The sequence below is a fragment of the Lampetra fluviatilis genome, chromosome 46, assembly GCF_964198595.1.
Source record: "Lampetra fluviatilis chromosome 46, kcLamFluv1.1, whole genome shotgun sequence".
NCBI lineage: Eukaryota > Metazoa > Chordata > Hyperoartia > Petromyzontiformes > Petromyzontidae > Lampetra > Lampetra fluviatilis.
This window is the reverse complement of record NC_136320.1, coordinates 4,239,225-4,258,650: the sequence shown is the minus strand read 5'-3', so window position 1 is coordinate 4,258,650 and position 19,426 is coordinate 4,239,225. Positions and strand designations below refer to the sequence as shown.

The following is a 19,426-nucleotide window of genomic DNA, read 5'->3' as shown; positions in this document are numbered from 1 at the left end:
GCGAGCGCATGCCGCAAGAGAGACCCCCCCCCCCACACACTACGGTGAAACCCCTCCTCCCTCCCTCCCCCCACACGTCTACTTCTGCGTGTCTGGGGCGGTGTTCGGTGGAATTAATTTGGTTTCTTTTCGGGTTTGGGCCGCGTGACGATCTGGCCAAATTTGTGTCGTGAACAAAAAAACCCTCCGCGACCCGACACGGTGTAATAAATTCAGTCGTCGCGTGGTGTTACCAGCGTTTACCGACACGCCTTTTATAGTATTTAGCTGTTCTAAATGTCCACGTAATAAGCCGCTTCATTGGGCTATCATTTGTGGCCAGGTCGCTTTTGATAAAGAGCTATATAGCTCAGTGGGCCTTACCTGGTAAATAAAATATTTGTTTTCATTTTAGTTAAATACCCCCCTGTATTATGCACACTACTGTCTTAAATGCACAACAGTGTGCTCACTTTCTACCTACACCAGCGAAAAAAATTCCCCCCCTGCTCTCCTCGCCCGCAAAAAACTCGCGAGGCCGCTCATTTCCCCGTTGCTTTCGCTCGGGGTTAAATCCCCCCGCGGCACGGGAGGCAGTCGCGCTTCAGCGGCGCTCGGCCCCAGCCCCCCCACAGCCGTGCGCGGCCACCCCGTTTCTCGCCGTGCTCCCCCCTGGATTCCTTGACCGAGCCGGCCCGCAGGTGGTGTTCGACGAGTGCCACAAGGCGAAGAACCTGTGCCCTGTGGGAGCCGCCAAGCCCACCAAGACGGGCAAGGCCGTGCTGGACCTGCAGAACAAGCTGCCGCACGCCCGCGTCGTCTACGCCAGCGCCACAGGTGACCGCGGCGCCGCTACCGCATCTACTACTTTTTTTACATATTATTATTCAAGAGCCAAATGCAGAACGCGAACGTCGGGGAGGGAAACGCACAAGCTACTTGCGTGCGAAAAACCTGGGGCCAGGTCCCGTCAGAATAGGTTACTCGGCTCGCTGGCCTTCTCGCATTGACAGAATATGTCTAAGGAAGGGGGGAGAGGATGGTTTTCGTTGCTGAGCTTTTCCCAAATTATTAGTCTTCCAGGCGTTTCCCCGCCGATGTGGAGTCTGCCTTCCTGGTCCTCTCTTATTCCTCATTCCTGCCCCGAGTCGTCGTGTTCACGGGCACTCCGCGGACGAGGAAGGATCTGCCCTCCTCGTCCTCTTTGTCTTCGCTCGTTCGGCCGCTGGGCCATCGTCACGTCGGGGTGACGCATCCAGCTGCACACCGCTGTCACGAACACCCCTCCCTCCGAGTAGACCGGCCGGAGCGTATCGACGAGTCCCCAACGACAGTGAAACCGTGCGTGTCTCGCTTGCTGCATTATGACGGCCGAAACGTACAGTGGAATTATTTCGGCGAAGTCCTCTGTTCATAAAATTCACATCGGTCAACACAGAGTCTTGCAGCCTGCTGCTGTTTTTGTGCGCCCATTGTGTTTGTTTTGTAGCTCTCCCAGACACCGAGTTCGGGCCCCGTGGTGTTTGAGGATGGCTTTTGCCTCTAACACCAGTGGCAATCACTCGGTGGACCACACCCTGCTGAAGAGACTCGGATGTCAAAACCTTGTTCGAACAAACACTGCTGGCTAATAGACTGAGATGTTCTATTGTTTCAGCAAGGAAACAGACGTCTCCCATGTATAATTAGCAGTTGCTTTATTGAAAAGTTAAGGTTTCATGTGCAAGCGTTGACTCAGAATTCGCATCTCCCGGCAGCATCATTGATGGTGTTTAGCTCTGCCCTGCTGTCCTGGAGCTCCTCCCCATTCCATGTAGCCCCTCCCCTTGACTTTGAGCCCCTCCCACTGCCCCGTAGACCATCCCCTTATCCCATAGCGCCACCCTTTTCTGTGGCTGGGCCTCCCTGTCGTGTGGCCCCACCCCCAGTCCATAAGCCACCACCCCCCGCCCTGTGGTCACACCCCCTGCCCTGCAAGCCACACCCCCAGTCCTGTAGCCACACGTTCAACCTTGGAGACCCACCCCACTGAGAAATGCCGAGTTACCGATTGTTCACTGTCCATCTTGGTGAAGCTGCGGGAGGAGGATATCGCCATTCCGGCGACATCCTCCTCCCGCAAGTTCACGTATGCGGATGACATCGCGCTGCCAACCCAAGCCCAGCCAATGGAGCACACTGATAGAGCCTTTGGGGGAAAAAAATATCTTAAGACCCCAGAAGCAAACTTGAATAATTGGCACCTTCAACAAAGAAATTCTCCAAGAGCGTCATCTCCATCTTGCACCTGAAGAAGAAGAAGACTGGGCAGTCTTAGCCAGGGACACAGCACCACGTGCAGCGATAGGCAGACTTGAGAGAGGAGAGCTGGGCCTCGGCTATGCTGTAGCCGTTGCCCAGACTGCAGAGAGGATCGTGATACATGGAGGCTGGCTTTTTATTTAAATTACATTTCGCAGTCTAATAAACTCGACCAGTCAGTGGAGTTACGTTTCCGGAACCTGTGCGCATCACCGCACAGCTGGATTATTTGGGAGACGGGGTGGGGGGGGGGAGGCAGAATTAAATGCAGCTGCAGCAGAAGTGGAATGGAACGCAAGTGTGGGAAGGTGCGAGTGTGATATTAAGTGTGCGTGCGTCCGTTTCTTCCGCTAGGTGCATCCGAGCCGAAGAACATGGCGTACATGAGCCGCCTCGGAATCTGGGGGAAGGACACTCCCTTCAACACCTTTGACGAGTTCCTGCAGTCGATTGAGAGGAGGTGAGCTCGTTATTATATTTGTATTATTTGCAGCAAGACATTGCGGGCAGGTAGGGAATGAAAGCTGTCTGTCACTCAGCCACACAAAGAATACAATCTGGCATTCGGTCTGCTAGTTTTTGCCATTTGGAATATTAAGCGAGCTGTTTTAAAGGTCAAAAGGTGTTCCTGCCGAAACGAGCAATGTACAGCCCACCTCTAGGTTGACTGAGCCTTAAATGAGTACCTCCCATGGTGTGTGTGAACATCAGCACCGGGGAGCTGTCAGGAGTGTTGGTGACCACACCCACGGCCTCCTCATGGGTGTTGTACTGGCCTTAATAATACGTGCTCGCCAACAACACTTGACCCCAGTAGAGTAGCGTTGTTGGCATGGGCCCTGTGTAATGAATGGATTCGGGGGGGGGCTCCCTGTTCCTCTTTCCGCACCCCCCCCCCGTCCCTTCTGGCCTGTGGGCTCCGTTGCAGCTGCACCGCCTGCGCACTTTGCTCGATAGCTGCGCCAGCATCTCCGCATGCGTGCGTGCGCGCCCGTGTTGATAACCTTCGTGTTGGGCCGTGTCAGGGGCGTCGGCGGGATGGAGATCGTGGCGATGGACATGAAGCTGAGCGGGATGTACATCGCCCGTCAGCTCAGCTTCCACGGCGTCACCTTCCGCGTGGTGGAGATTCCACTGCCGGAGCAGTTCCGCAACGTGTACGACCGCGCGGTCAAGCTGGTGAGTGAGAGAGCGCACGGCGGCAACACTCCCTGGCCAGCCCGTCTCGCACAGAAGCTGTCGATTGAGGCACGGGAAACCGAGTACGGTCGACTCAACCTCAAATGAGTACCTGGTGTGGTGTGTAAACATCAGCACTAGAAAGACAAAGGCGGCCGAGCGTTGTGCTGGCAACCCAGCACCCCCTCGTGTGCTGTGCCGGCCTTCATAGGCACTCACTCGCAGCACTTGCCCCAACAGTCTGTAAAGGCAATACGGAGGTTCTTTGTCTTTCATAATATAAATATATTTTTTTAATTTACATGATCTAACCCAAAAACCTTCATTATTAATAATATTGGTCGCGAAGGCCTACGTGTTAAAGTTGTTTGTCTTTGCCTTGCAGTGGCTGGAGATGATGGACAAGTTTGACCGCGCGGCCAGCGTGTGCCCGGACGTGTCGCGCAAGTCGCTGTGGGGTCAGTTCTGGTCGTCGCACCAGCGGTTCTTCAAGTACATGTGCATCGCGGGCAAAGTTCAGCAAGCGGTCACCCTGGCGCATGAGGCGCTCAAGCAGGGCAAGGTGAGCCACGTGGTTAAGCGCTCGCTTAAAAAGCACTTGGCCCAACAGCGCTTTGTACACCCGGGCGGGGGATTGTTGTGTTGAGAATTTATATTGTACACTAGCTTTATATTACCCGGCTTCGCCCAAGACTTTGATTCTTGTCTTGGATTAATACACGGCCTACGCGGAGGGTTGGGGTGGGGGGGTGCGTGACGTCAGCAGGCATACTCCGTGACGCTGCTGCATGCGGGTGACATCACAGATGTGACGTCACCGCTCACTTGCCGTGCAAAATATATACATTATTGCGCCCCCCCCCCCCCCAAAAAAAAATACAAAATCTATTTTTATACTTTTTGCATTGTGTAAGTCTGGAAGCTACCCACATGCCAAATTTAAAGTTTGTTGCATGTTGGGAAGTATGCTAAACATTTAGAACAGACACACATATTCACAAATTTCCCTTTTATATATTTAGATAACCGGACGAACAACTTTCACTTGAAGAAAGACAACGATCTCCCGTATAGCCTTAACAGACTTTTGGGGCAAGTGCTGTTAGTGAACACCTACGAAGGCAGGCACGGCACACGAGGGGGTGGGGTGGCCAACACCACGCCTGACCGCCTTTGTCTCCCTCGTTGCGACGTGAACACATCGCACCAGGTACTCATTTGAGGCTGAGTAGACCTAGGGGAGGCCCAGGACCGGTTCAGATGATCGTCACTGGTGTTGGCCGTGAGCGGGAATCGAACTCCAGACACGGCACATTGCTATATTTTGGAGCAGGTCCTCTCGATCTGCCAGTCATCTCAGCCAGTTAACCCATTGACCTCGTGCTTGCGAGCATTCCCCACTCCACCTGCGAGCCCCAAAGCGTACCTAGCCTGGCACAGTTGTCCCTTGATGGCGCTTCCCGATGTTGACGTTGTCGCGTGCTGCGTGTGCGCGACGACAGTGCGTGGTGATCGGACTGCAGTCGACCGGCGAGGCACGCACCCGGGAGGAGTTGGAGCTCGGAAATGGGACGATCGACAAGTTCGTTTCGGCAGCTGGGTAAGAACTCGCAACCTTCACCGTCGGTTTAACGTGTCGACAAGATCGAGGCTTCGGTACGACCGAAGCCGTGGATTCCACACCCTCTCCCCCTCTGCCAGATCCCACAGAAGCTGCTGCACAGTAGACACGCAGCGGCCTCCGACATCTGTTGTGACAGCCTCCCCCCACCGTGTGCTCTTCAGGTCTTCTCTTCCTCACAGTCGTCAGAATCGTAGACCACTCCAATGCCCGTGCCGACAGCGGCAGCCAATTCGTACCGAATTAAAGATCGTGCTCAAAGTCCACAACGTCTGTAAAGTGATTTAATGTCCGACACGCATCATCAGCGTCAGCCATTGTCGATCCATTGCTGGACGAATGCGCCCCCCCCATCTCTTCGCCGTCTTTCATGGTCCAGTGATGCTACCATCAATATGTTTGTTGTACTTCCTTCGCACCCTACGTAGACAACCACGCTAATTGGAGGTGCGGGGGAAGGACAACAAAACTAAACACAAAGCAGTTGCTAATGATAATAATGAATAACCACGGTGCTGGATGACTCGAGGCAGCTGTGTGCAGCAGCGTAGCCACAGCAATGATGAAAATTCCTAATGATATAAAAAATTCGACCACCAGCAGCCTCGTCTGATGGATATCGTCGCGTCCTGCCCACGTGTCATGCCCAATCCCATTTGCCTTCTTTGATCGTCTATAGGGACGTCTCTGACGATATCTGTGTAGGTACAGAAAGAACGTAAGAATTCAATTGAAAAAATATTAAAATAAGTATTATTGTAATCAAATTAAATTATTCCCGCCGTTGTCCCAATGTTTATTGAGGGTTTTCACAGATAGCCTTGTTTTTTCTAGCACCGAGTGTTTAAAAAGAGTAGAAGTCAGATGGCCGGGAAGTGACAGGCATGTGTACGAGTCTATGCCGGATCTTGAGGATGCTGAATACTATCTTGAAGTTGATTTAATATTGGATTTTTGAAGGCGGTGTGTGTGTGCGCGTGCTGTACAGTTTACATCGATAACCAGCGGCAGGGAATGCCAGGCCTACAGGGGGCTCCAGACGGGGGTTGAATGTGGGGGGAGGTGGGGGGAGGGAGTCTCAAATGAAAAGAATGAACGGTCTCGGCCTGGTCACCAGCGACCACGCGCGAGACACCTCGGTCTCCTCTAAACGGCACCGTGTGCTTTTGCTTCCTTTCGCGGCAGTGGAGTCCTCAAGGCTCTGATCAAGAAGAATTTCCCGAGCGGAAAAGCCCGAGTACGAGCCGCACCCAAGAGGATAATAAGTAAGACCCCTGACGCAGTGTGACACGCGCCGTCGCACCCACCACGCACCGCAGGGCCACCGAGACATTTGCCAACGCCGTTGATTTGACAGCTGGATCAGTGCCGTCAGGACCAGCGTCACACGCGAGAGGTGGTGGTGCATGGTCGGCACCAGCACCACCACCACCACCGGTGCTTTTGTTGACTTGCTGGAAGAGGTATTTATTTCTGGCTGAGTGGACCAAGTGGTGTTTCCTGAGCCAGTGGTGGAAATTGCCCATTGCTTCAGTTATGGATCAGTCTTGACTGTAAGACTACCACTGTTGACTCTGAAAAGTGGTACACCATTTTACTCACCTTGGCGAAATGATGATGATGGGCCAAGGCAAACCGTGACTGGAATATAAAATCACGTATAAATCAGGTTGCTATAACGACATCGCAGCCAATATGGGTGGAAAAGACACAAATCTTTGTCGGTAGCCCTGAACCAGTTGTGGAAATTCCACATTCCTCTGAAAGAAATTATTATACAGGACAGATTTTTTGTTAACCAAATTATTACCAGTATATGTTACGTGGCAGTCTTTGCAGTGGGAATGGAATAAAAAAAATTCAAAGTCGCACCTATTATAGGGACCATTGAGGGATGAACACTTGCTTAAAGAGGGCATAAGATAGTTTGTTTAATAATATATTTAATATTTTACCCAACTGCATTTGAACCATGTCTCATAATTGATCCATATGAATAGACGTCCACTTAAAATATAATGCGGTATCATTCTCGAAAACAAAAACGGAGGTGAGTCTTATGTTCGGTGAAGCTGAGAGAACCTACAAACGAACTACATACACGGGGGAAGAGGTTTGTTTTGAGGTTTCCCTGCTGCACAGGAAGCACATGGCAAAGGCCACGCACCCGCCAAAATCCGTACCACCGTTTGGGACCGGGCCCTTGGTGAAGGCTTTCAAAAGGTTAAAGGCCACAGCCCCCGCCGATTGCTTTGCTCACGCCGCTGCTCGCGGAAGGGGGGACTTAACTTGAACGAATTCGAGACGGTCTTTGGTCTCCTCTTCCACGTTGACCAGACATGTTGGAAGAGGTGGGCCCTACCCACGCTCTTGCCCCCACATTTCTGCGCCCTCACCACCGCACACGTCTCTACCTGTGCCGTAGTGATTTATATTGCCCGGTGGAACAAGGCGGCAGGGGCCTTGGGAGGGGAGGGGGGGATTTTAGAACCTTGCACCGTCGTTTCACTGCCGAGCCGGAAGAAGGAATCAAACCGGCGACCTCTGATTCGCAAGTCCTGTGGTGGGGAGCTGACCATTACGCCGCTCCGTGGCTGCTCCTGTGAAGGCATCCGATGCGGTTTCAATTTTTCTAAAGCATTTAAATGTGAACACGTGTCGAGGATGCGGCTTTGGAAAGGGGAGGGATTCTTACTGCTTATTTTCTTAGGACAGGAGTGTGCAGATGCGTGCAGCAAGGCAGACATGAAAAGAAGACGGCTCAATGGTGAGGAGTGACCCCCAAGACACCGCACAGTGAAGACTGTGCCGGCCAGAGGCAGAAACGCGATGACGTCACCTCCTTAAAGCCCCTTGGCCGATCAAGCACGTCGCCAGGCCTGCCTGCTTCACTGTGTAGACCCGAGATATTCAATCCTTTAAGTCCATCGACGACTCAACAGGGTTATCGATGACCAGACTAATCGGACAACGTGAAAATAGTTGTGAGTAGTTAAAAAAAGAAAAGAGCAAGCCCCTCTCTCGCCTCTGTTCTGTCTTCACGTCTGTGTGTGTGTGTGTGCCGCTAGACGGGTGGCGTCGTCGACATCTTCGTCGTCGCCGCGCTGAGCGCCGACTTGTGTGGCGGGGGGGGGGGGTTTTCTTTCCTTCAGGAGGATGTCGGGGCGACAGCCGTTTTTAAAAGGGGGGCTGAGGGATCGAACGCACGCTCCAATACGATTCATAAACATAATAGACCCACCGTCTCAGACTACGGGGGCGATGACATAGCTGAGCGGTGGCGTGATTGCCGTTTGTTGTAGGGGTTTGGTGTTCAAGCCCCCGGCCCGCCCTGGTTAATATTGCGGGCGTATTAATTGTGAAATATGTTCCGTTCGCTTCGCGGTGGACGTTCGAGATTGCGTGACGTTAAAAGGCCGCGTGAACCAGCTTCACGGTCCACATTTGAAAAGCGATTTGCAAATTTACCCAATTGGAAAAATCGAATCGTCCGACTAATGCCCACTCGCGAGCCGGTGCTGCTTGCGCTCACGTTGTGCCGCACAGGGTCAGCCGACTTCCCGGGGCTAAACAATCTCCTCTCCGAGACGCGCGCACATCACACTCCGGGGCGCACCACAAACGGCTGGTTTTTGCCTTGTCCGCCCCTCCCCCCCCCTCCCGGCTGCACCAATCAGAGCGGTGCGGCAGGAAGGGGAAGCTGGCGCGGCTGAAGGAGGGCGCCTCGGCCACCACCGTCACGCCGGCCATGGCGGCCCTGCTGGGCTGCCCGCAGGCCCGGGACAGCGACGACAGCGGCCTGGAGTTCCGCAGCGAGGGCGAGAGCGACGATGGTGGCGCCGCCGCGTCTCCGCTGCCGCCGCTGGGCGCTCCGCCGCCCATGCTGACGATGCCGCCGTACGGCTCGGCGACGTCCGCGGCGGCGGCCATGATGAACGCGTTCCGTACGGCGCAGCAGGAGAACGGGGGGCGGACCATCAAGGTGGAGGAGGAGGACGACGATGACGACGACGTCATCATTATCACGCCGGAAGACCCCGCGCGAGCCATGACGTCCGCGGCTGCCGTCCCCATTGACTACTCGGGTGAGACGGGGCACAGGGCATATGTACGTACTGTGTGTTGAACTTGTTTCGCACCGTACGTAGCCAACCGTGATAATCGGCGGTGCGGGGGGAAGGACGGCAAACTAAAGACAAAACGTAGTTCTGAAAAAATTGTGTTTTTTTTACTACTTTCGCATCGTACGTAACCAACCGGGCTACCGCTGGAGAGACAAAGGCAGCTGAGGGCATCCCCATAGTGCAGGCCACACTGCCCCATCGAGTGGTGTTCCAGCCTTAATAGAAGTTCGCAAACACTGCTTGCCCCCTACAGGCCTTGTGAATTATGCCGTAAAATATGAAGAAACATCGTGATTGATCATTGGCTGAAAAACTACGGTGGCCATTGCAGTGTGGGGTAGGGTCCACGGTACACAGTTAACCATGGGGAAGGGGTAGATCACAACGAATCCCTTATCCCATCCGTAAATGTGTCACGTGTATCTTGTGGTAGCTGCAGTTATCGCGCAGTATTCCCTGCTGCGTTGAAAAAACAATCCGAATGTACCACCATACGTATTGCCAACCGCGCTTCTCGGAGGTGCACGGGAAGGACAACAAACTAAACACAAATTAGCAGTTCTAAAGAAATACTTTTCAATCTAGATGACTTAAAAGTGCATTGCTCCAGTGGCTTCCTGATATCGGAAGGAATTGTGTTCCGAACGGCCGCAGAAACAGCGCACGTGAAAACGCCCCGTGATGCAGTGACCACCTTCTTTGTTTGATGGCCGGCCAAAAGCCGTCGCCGCTGCTGCTGCTACTAGGACGACGGCTTTTGGCTCGGGCTTACCCCGGCCGTTTTGTATCCCTGCCCCCCGTGCCTCAGGCCCCCCGCGAGAGAGGGCCACTGCAAGCGTGCGAGTCATGCCGCCCCCTAGTGCTGCCCGCGTGCTGATGCTGCCGCTGCTGCCCGTCTCAATCAGTCTTTGTTTAGACTGCAGGAGCAAACGCAATGAGCATTGAAGCTATTTTTTCACAATGAGCAAAACAGCAAAAATGGTGAGGAAGTCACGAAGTAAAAAAGAATAAATCCTCCCTGAAAACTCACCTCTATAAAATGGTTCTTCCCCAGAAGTTTTGGTTGTTTAATGCTGGCTCTGTCTTATTTCCTGCTGTCCATACACAGCAGCGCATTGGAATCCTTTCGATAAAATGCGCCTTGGAAATGTAAATTATTATTATGAATTAATACATTAAAGTCCTATCCAAAGTAGGCAAGGCAGAAAAAACAACAACAGCAATAACACAGTCCCAGAACCCACACCAACACGCAGCAGTAATCCCTCAATTAAACGGAACATTAACATTGAACTGCCGCTGCTGCTGCTGCCGCCCTGTAGGAATGCTGTTTGAGATGAAGCAGGATCTGCTGAGGAAGGTGGACGAGCTGACCAAGGATCTGCCCCTGAACACGCTCGACGAGCTCATTGAGAAGCTGGGAGGGCCTTCCATCGTGGCCGAGGTTATTGTTGCTGCGTGCGCACATTCACACGCACACGCCCGTTATCGACGCTTTCCGATGGAGGGCAGAAGTTAAAAACGCGTGTGTATGGGGCCTTGTTGGCCGTGTTCGTGTTTTGGGTCCGGGCCACGTGGTGGTTTTATGCCGAAAGTACTCGTCGTTAACCCTCCGTTTAAGCGAATTCGTCGTTTATGCGCCGATGCATTGGATCGAATTCTGACCGATTGATTGAATTCTGAGGTGGAAAGCGGTGATGCGGCGGCCCCGTCCGCCGGTATACGGCTTTGGCACGATAACTCTCGTGATGTTGAACCGACCTTGGTATTGAGTTATGTTGCTGTTGGCGACTTAACCGAGAGTAAGCTGGCAAAACTGATTAAAATAATCGGCCATCAACTTGGATAAAAAAAAACGGCGCTCAAAGGATTTGCCGTGGCATTTGTGCCATTGTGGCCAAGCCCAAGCGGTAGATGCTTCTCCAGGTACCCTCACGCGTGCAAAACACACATTGGTGGAATTTGGCCAAACATCCTCGTGCTGAACCCTCTTTGAGAAACAATATTGAGACTCTTTCCTCACTAAATGACGTACGCACGAGTAATGTAATAAAATATTTGTCTCGCAATTGATGAAACTATAAAACTAAACTTTACATTTGACCAGATAAGGCCCACTGAGCTATTAGCTCTTTTTCAGAATCGACCTGGCAACTAAATGATAGCTTATTGTGTAGACCTTTATAGCAGTGAAATACTCTGAACACGTGTTGTTGATTCTAAATGTCGAGGGAAGATCCCGTAGGACCCGTAGAAAAATCCACGCGACCACAGGGAGAGAGACACGCAAACTCCAAATATACAGCAGCCATCAGGGTCCGGATCAAACCCACGACCTCCTGCATACCAGGCGAGGTAGTTAACATCTCGTAGCCACCGTGATGATGATGAGAGAGAGAACACGCAAACTCCAAATATACAGCAGCAGGAATCAGGGTCGGGATCGAACCCACGACCTCCTGCATACCAGGCGAGGTGGTTAACATCTCGTAGCCACCGTGGCCTAATCCCAAGTGACCGGCAACGCATGTGTGTGTCCGCTCTGCCAGATGACCGGGAGGAAGGGGCGCATCGTGCAGAAGGCGGACGGCAAGGTCGCGTACGAGACGCGCGCGGAGCCCGGCGTCCACATCGACATCGTCAACATCAAGGAGAAGCAGCGGTTCATGACCGGCGAGAAGGTGCGTGACCGTCGAGTTAGGGGGGGGGGGGGAGGAGCGGTTGTCTGTGGGCTCGTCACTGACTAAGAATGAATGAATGCATGAGTGAACTAATGAGCAAATGCATGAATGAGTGAACGGGCAGACGAATTAATTGAAAAAACGAGTGCTTGAATGTTGTGAATTGATTGAAATGGTGAGCGAACCCGGCAACCGGAGTTAAATTTCCGCCCACGGCCACCAACAGCAGTGACGATTTTCTTAACTAGTCCTGGGCCTACCCTAGGTCGACTCAGCCTTAAATGAGTATCTGGTGCGGTATGTAAATGTTGCCACTGCGGGAGACAAAAGCCGGTCATGGTGCTTGGCCACCCATCCCCCTGGTGTGCCGTGTCGGCCTTTATAAGTTGCTACTCTAACAGCACTTGCCCCAGCAGTCTGTTAAAGGCTACACGGTGGATCTTTGTCTTTGTGTGCATGTGTGCGTGTGCAGCACGTCGCCATCATTTCGGAGGCGGCCAGTTCGGGCATCTCCCTGCAGGCCGACCGGCGAGCCGAGAACAAGAGGCGGCGCGTTCACATGACGCTCGAACTCCCGTGGAGCGCTGACCGCGCCATTCAGCAGTTCGGTACGAGGATGATGTTCATTTTAACTTTGTTTGGTTTTTCGAGTTTCGTTGTCGATTTTTTTTGGTGTTACGGAATGATCCGCCCGCAGTTGTGTCGTCAAGGCCTTCCACCGTCCGGCGTAGCGAAAACGGTGCAGCAATTGTACGAATCTGGCCGGGTGGCACTTTGAACCGACCAACAAAAATACACGAGTTCGAATCCCAGGTCCGGGGTCGATTCCGGCCCATTGTTCCTCTGCGATTGAACGATTACCGCTGAGCGGAGAGAATATTCTTCCTGCGCCGATGCTTGCGCACATCGTCTAGTGGAACTTTCGCAGTTGATTTTGAGACCAACAGTGGAGGTGAGCTCCCCCCCGATGAATTGAGACAGCGCTTTTTACATTTTGAGTGCCAACTGGGAGCCTCCATATCCGGAGGAACGTTACGGAGAACGACGCTCACTGACACCGCGCGTCCCGCTTGCCTTGTTGTTGACCGGGCGTTGCAGTGGTGAGATGTTAACTACCTCGCTTGGTATGCAGCAGGTCATGGGTTCAATCCCGACCCTGACGCCTGTATATTTGGAGTTTGCATGTTCCCCCTGTGGTCGCGTGAATTTTTCTCTGGATCCTCCGGTTTTGCCCTCCACATTTAGAATCAACGCGCGTTTAGAGTATTTGGCTGCTATAATTTCCACGTGATAAGCCACTTCGTCGAGCCAGGTCACTTCTGCTTTATCGCTCAGTGGGCTAAATAGCTCTGTGGGCCTTACCTGGTAAACATTTTTCTTATGGATATTTGAAACATAATTAATAGACACCTGTCGATTGTGCCGCCGCCTGCAGGTCGCACGCACCGCTCCAACCAGGTGTCGGCTCCGGAGTATCTCTTCCTCATCTCGGAGCTCGCCGGGGAGAGGAGGTTTGCCTCCATCGTGGCCAAGCGACTGGAAAGCCTGGTGAGTACGACGCACAACGCTGAGGTTAGTCGACTACCTCCACTGCAGCAGCAGCAGTAGCAGCAGCAGTAGCAGCAGCAGCAGTAGCAGCAGCAGTAGCAGCAGCAGTAGCAGCAGCAGCAGCAGCAGCAGCAGTAGCAGCAGCAGTAGCAGCAGCAGTAGCAGCAGCAGTAGCAGCAGCAGTAGCAGCAGCAGTAGCAGCAGCAGTAGCAGCAGCAGTAGCAGCAGCAGAGAACCCATTGAGTTACGCACGGAGCCAGGACCCAGAGAGATCCTGCGTTTAGAGCAGGGTGTCAGTCACCTGTAACTAAACGGATTAAACTTCGCCACAACGTAACACAGGCAATACCCCGGTTTACGCCCGGGATGCGTTCCTGAAAACCAGAACATAATTCGAAAGTACTGAAATCAAAGCACATTTTCCTCCATAAGAAATAATGTGATTAAATATGGTATGTGTGGGAAAAGAAAGTGAGAAGGAGACTATAGCCAGTCAGGGACGCTGACGCTTGAGCCCCTCGGTACATCTGGCGCCTGAATGTTTGCCGTGGAACGTAAACAAATTGGAGCTTCACGGTGAAGTTGGTGAATCTGGAGTACATCATGGCGAGGTACCACAGTGCGTACAGCGGGAGGGCGTGAATCGCGGTGTCGCCGTATTTCTACGGAGTCTCCAATGCGGTAACATCTCAAGGTGCCAGAGCAAGTTGTTGGTGGATCGACGCACAGACGTTGCGAAACTCCCTTCATGTGGACGTCGTGGAGTTGCCGTGCGCTGGCTCGCCAGGTGAAGGCAGCGCAGCGACATGTGGACTCCATCTGTATTAGAAATAGCGTTTGCCCGTTCGTCCACGTGGGCCTTCTCCGGGAGCTCCGCTTTCCACCCACGTGTCAACGCGCATTGATTGGCCGTTAACGCCTTCATGTGTAGAGGACCGCAGTGCTTGGTTGTGGAACTTGGTGGCGGCTCACCCTGCGTGGCTGTCCTCCGGCCCCGTCTGTGATCCTCGTCCCTTTGAGTTGTTCTCTCTCTCTACGAGAGCGAGCGAATGCTGTGTGGCAGTGGCGCCCTTACAAGTTGACATTATTATTGTTTGTGGCTGAACGTGAGTGGCGCCAATCGCACCACCGCCGCTCTGGTCTTGCCGACCTTAATAGGAGCTCGCGAATAGCGGTGAAGCCGGACCGTGTGTCTATCCACGCGGGGTGACGTTTGTCTCATCGTTGTGTGTTGACGCACGCAGGGAGCGCTGACGCACGGAGATCGGCGAGCGACAGAGTCGCGAGACATGAGCCGATTCAACTTCGACAACAAGGTGAGCGGAGAGCTTCCCCGGGATTTTAAACGCACGCTCTTACACGCGCGCACTTTTTAAATCCAAAAAATTTAACCGCAAACAGATTTAAATGACAAACTCTCTAGAAGTTACGGACATGGTAAGTTTGTGGGTGGTAAGGTGAAGTGTGTAATTGTTGAGGTGCCACTGTCAAGTTTAACAGCCTGAATGAAAATGTATTTGTTAGTAATTTTACAGAGGCTACTATTTAATTAACAATCTCAAACGGGTGCTTTTCTAATGTAATAATGTCAAATAGGCACCTCTAAGATGAGCGTGTGGCTCCAGCACTAATGAATAAGAATGGAAAGAAGAACCCAGAACTTGCCCAGTGGTTTGTCGCGCCCCCGTTGCTTGGTGGGGGTCGAGCCGGCTGTGTAATGCTTAAGATAGGTGAGAGGCATGCAGCAACAGGTGCTATAGGCTGCCGTGGGGGGGCATTGTTTTCGGTACACGGCAGGGCTCCAGCGTGAAACCACAACCTTTGGTTTCACGCTTCAACACACCGGTGGGCTAAAGCAGTGAACTATTTGTCTTTTGTCAACGTGACACTTTTTTACTGATTGGCCGTGTCGGGTGGTGGAGGGTTACGACACATTTATAAATAACGCGATCTAAACCCAAAAACGTTGATTATGAATAATATTGGCCGCGAAAGTCTACGTGTTAAACTCCGATGTGAAGACCCATCGATCCGATCGGCTGGCCGCTTTGTTTCCCCATGACGTGTGCAGTACGGCAGGGAGGCCATGGAGAAGGTCCTCAAATCGCTCATCAACCAGATCGACTTCCACTACATGGTCCCACCGCCGGCAAGCTACGAGGGTGACTTCTTCGAAGGTCCGTCTCGACGGCTGCCATCCTTCCCCCCCACCCCCTCCTCCGTCGTTGGTGCTCCGGCCTCCAGAGGGGCTCTTTCTTGCGGTGCCCCCCCCCCGGGGAGAGTTCCCGTGCCGCCGCACGTGTCGGTGCCGTCTTCGCGTGGCGATCGGCTTTTGTTTGCCATGCCGCTGCCGAGCGAGGGCCCTCCCCGTGCCGTGTAGGGGCCGTGGGGGCGGGGTTTATTTTGGCCGTACTTCGCCACGCTGGTCGGTGCGGGTTGGAGAAAGGCAGTGGGAGGGTGCCAGAGATGAGGGATGTATAAGTGCAGTACCACATTGGGTGTTTTTGGCTGCACTGCCCTCTCTGCTGCACACTGTGTAATAGCACAGTGAAATTGTAAATGATCTCACGGTTATTGGATTTCTCCCGTCCGAATGAAGGCTCCGATTCTGATTGTCATCACAATTTCCCAAAGATGGTACTGGCCACCGGCCGGATGAGCGGTGACTATTCGGAGCATGACTGCAATGCGCTGCTGTTACAGATATGAGGCAAGGTCTGGTGGGAGTGGGGCTGATTACGAAGGATTATAAAGGCAACTACTCCATTGAGAAAGGTACGGTTCGTGCGCATGCCCTGATCATCACTTCCGCCTGTCCTCCACCTCGGATTCGGTGTTGATTACACAGTATTGGGCTTCTTCTCTCCTCATGGCATTCAATCTTTCCTTTTGGCTCGCTCACTCTTTATTCACTACATCAACTCCTGTGGGTTTTACACGGGGCACTCCCCCCTGCGCTCATTGGAGACGATGTCTCCTGGATGTCTCAGTATAGTCCTTCTCCCCTGTGGGTGAGTCAGTAGAGACTCTGGGTGAGTCAGTGGAGACGCTGTCCCTGTGGGTGAGTCAGTGGAGACGCTGGGTGAGTCAGTAGAGACTCTGCCCCTGTGGGTGAGTCAGTGGAGACGCTGTCCCCTGTGGGTGAGTCAGTAGAGACGCTGTCCCTGTGGGTGAGTCAGTGGAGACGCTGTCCCTGTGGGTGAGTCAGTAGAGACGCTGTCCCTGTGGGTGAGTCAGTGGAGACTCTGTCCCCTGTGGGTGAGTCAGTAGAGACACTGTCCCTGTGGGTGAGTCAGTGGAGACGCTGTCCCTGTGGGTGAGTCAGTGGAGACGCTGTCCCTGTGGGTGAGTCAGTAGAGACGCTGTCCCTGTGGGTGAGTCAGTGGAGACTCTGTCCCCTGTGGGTGAGTCAGTGGAGACGCTGTCCCTGTGGGTGAGTCAGTAGAGACGCTGTCCCTGTGGGTGAGTCAGTGGAGACGCTGTCCCCTGTGGGTGAGTCAGTAGAGACACTGTCCCTGTGGGTGAGTCAGTGGAGACTCTGTCCCTGTGGGTGAGTCAGTAGAGACACTGTCCCTGTGGGTGAGTCAGTGGAGACGCTGTCCCTGTGGGTGAGTCAGTGGAGACTCTGTCCCTGTGGGTGAGTCAGTGGAGACGCTGTCCCTGTGGGTGAGTCAGTGGAGACTCTGTCCCTGTGGGTGAGTCAGTAGAGACGCTGTCCCCTGTGGGTGAGTCAGTAGAGACGCTGTCCCCTGTGGTCGAGTCAGTAGAGACTCTGTCCCTGTGGGTGAGTCGGTAGAGACGCTTTCCCCTGTGGGTGAGTCAGTGGAGACTCTGTCCCTGTGGGTGAGTCAGTAGAGACACTGTCCCTGTGGGTGAGTCAGTGGAGACGCTGTCCCTGTGGGTGAGTCAGTGGAGACGCTGTCCCTGTGGGTGAGTCAGTGGAGACGCTGTCCCCTGTGGGTGAGTCAGTAGAGATGCTGTCCCTGTGGGTGAGTCAGTGGAGATGCTGTCCCCTGTGGGTGAGTCAGTGGAGACGCTGTCCCTGTGGGTGAGTCAGTGGAGACGCTGTCCCTGTGGGTGAGTCAGTGGAGACGCTGTCCCTGTGGGTGAGTCAGTGGAGATGCTGTCCCCTGTGGGTGAGTCAGTAGAGACGCTGTCCCCTGTGGGTGAGTCAGAGACGCTGTCCCTGTGGGTGAGTCAGTGGAGACGCTGTCCCTGTGGGTGAGTCAGTGGAGACGCTGTCCCCTGTGGGTGAGTCAGTGGAGACGCTGTCCCCTGTGGGTGAGTCAGTGGAGACGCTGTCCCCTGTGGGTGAGTCAGTGGAGACGCTGTCCCTGTGGGTGAGTCAGTGGAGACGCTGTCCCTGTGGGTGAGTCAGTGGAGACGCTGTCCCCTGTGGGTGAGTCAGTGGAGACGCTGTCCCCTGTGGGTGAGTCAGTAGAGACGCTGTCCCTGTGGGTGAGTCAGTGGAGACGCTGTCCCTGTGGGTGAGTCAGTGGAGACGCTGTCCCCTGTGGGTGAGTCAGTGGAGACACTGTCCCCTGTGGGTGAGTCAGTGGAGACGCTGTCCCCTGTGGGTGAGTCAGTAGAGACGCTGTCCCTGTGGGTGAGTCAGTGGAGATGCTGTCCCCTGTGGGTGAGTCAGTGGAGACGCTGTCCCTGTGGGTGAGTCAGTAGAGACGCTGTCCCTGTGGGTGAGTCAGTGGAGACTCTGCCCCCTGTGGGTGAGTCAGTAGAGACGCTGTCCCTGTGGGTGAGTCAGTGGAGACTCTGCCCCCTGTGGGTGAGTCAGTAGAGACGCTGTCCCTGTGGGTGAGTCAGTGGAGACGCAGTCCCCTGTGGGTGAGTCAGTGGAGACGCTGTCCCTGTGGGTGAGTCAGTGGAGACTCTGTCCCCTGTGGGTGAGTCAGTGGAGACTCTGTCCCCTGTGGGTGAGTCAGTGGAGACGCTGTCCCTGTGGGTGAGTCAGTAGAGACGCTGTCCCTGTGGGTGAGTCAGTGGAGACGCTGTCCCCTGTGGGTGAGTCAGTAGAGACACTGTCCCTGTGGGTGAGTCACTAGAGACACTGTCCCTGTGGGTGAGTCAGTGGAGACGCTGTCCCTGTGGGTGAGTCAGTGGAGACTCTGTCCCTGTGGGTGAGTCAGTGGAGACTCTGTCCCTGTGGGTGAGTCAGTGGAGACGCTGTCCCTGTGGGTAAGTCAGTAGAGACGCTGTCCCTGTGGGTGAGTCAGTGGAGATTCTGTCCCTGTGGGTGAGTCAGTAGAGACGCTGTCCCCTGTGGGTGAGTCAGTACAGACTCTGTCCCTGTGGGTGAGTCGGTAGAGACGCTGTCCCTTGTGGGTGAGTCAGTGGAGACTCTGTCCCTGTGGGTGAGTCAGTAGAGACACTGTCCCTGTGGGTGAGTCAGTGGAGACGCTGTCCCTGTGGGTGAGTCAGTGGAGACGCTGTCCCTGTGGGTGAGTCAGTGGAGACGCTGTCCCCTGTGGGTGAGTCAGTAGAGACGCTGTCCCTGTGGGTGAGTCAGTGGAGACGCTGTCCCCTGTGGGTGAGTCAGTGGAGACGCTGTCCCTGTGGGTGAGTCAGTGGAGACGCTGTCCCTGTGGGTGAGTCAGTGGAGACGCTGTCCCTGTGGGTGAGTCAGTGGAGATGCTGTCCCCTGTGGGTGAGTCAGTAGAGACGCTGTCCCCTGTGGGTGAGTCAGTGGAGACGCTGTCCCTGTGGGTGAGTCAGTGGAGATGCTGTCCCCTGTGGGTGAGTCAGTGGAGACGCTGTCCCCTGTGGGTGAGTCAGTGGAGACGCTGTCCCTGTGGGTGAGTCAGTGGAGACGCTGTCCTTGTGGGTGAGTCAGTGGAGACGCTGTCCCCTGTGGGTGAGTCAGTAGAGACGCTGTCCCTGTGGGTGAGTCAGTGGAGACGCTGTCCCCTGTGGGTGAGTCAGTGGAGACGCTGTCCCTGTGGGTGCGTCAGTGGAGACGCTGTCCCTGTGGGTGAGTC

At 54.1% G+C, this 19,426-nt stretch overlaps 1 protein-coding gene across 5 annotated transcripts in view; it reads left to right on the top strand.

The window, feature by feature from the left end:
* Positions 1 to 19,426, top strand: part of LOC144947683 (protein strawberry notch homolog 1-like) — a 117,225-nt gene that overhangs the window by 76,471 nt on the left and 21,328 nt on the right. For 4 of the 5 annotated variants that reach the window (XM_078876959.1, XM_078876958.1, XM_078876957.1 and 1 more), the window contains exons 13-27: positions 681 to 816; positions 2,635 to 2,740; positions 3,306 to 3,459; positions 3,845 to 4,021; positions 4,962 to 5,059; positions 6,266 to 6,345; positions 7,791 to 7,847; positions 8,758 to 9,165; positions 10,527 to 10,648; positions 11,754 to 11,885; positions 12,358 to 12,493; positions 13,321 to 13,433; positions 14,678 to 14,749; positions 15,505 to 15,610; positions 16,137 to 16,208. In XM_078876959.1, coding sequence (XP_078733085.1) covers positions 681 to 816; positions 2,635 to 2,740; positions 3,306 to 3,459; positions 3,845 to 4,021; positions 4,962 to 5,059; positions 6,266 to 6,345; positions 7,791 to 7,847; positions 8,758 to 9,165; positions 10,527 to 10,648; positions 11,754 to 11,885; positions 12,358 to 12,493; positions 13,321 to 13,433; positions 14,678 to 14,749; positions 15,505 to 15,610; positions 16,137 to 16,208 — 1,969 coding nt within the window. The remainder of the gene's footprint in view (positions 1 to 680; positions 817 to 2,634; positions 2,741 to 3,305; positions 3,460 to 3,844; positions 4,022 to 4,961; positions 5,060 to 6,265; positions 6,346 to 7,790; positions 7,848 to 8,757; positions 9,166 to 10,526; positions 10,649 to 11,753; positions 11,886 to 12,357; positions 12,494 to 13,320; positions 13,434 to 14,677; positions 14,750 to 15,504; positions 15,611 to 16,136; positions 16,209 to 19,426) is intronic. The other variant, XM_078876960.1, reaches the window with a different exon arrangement.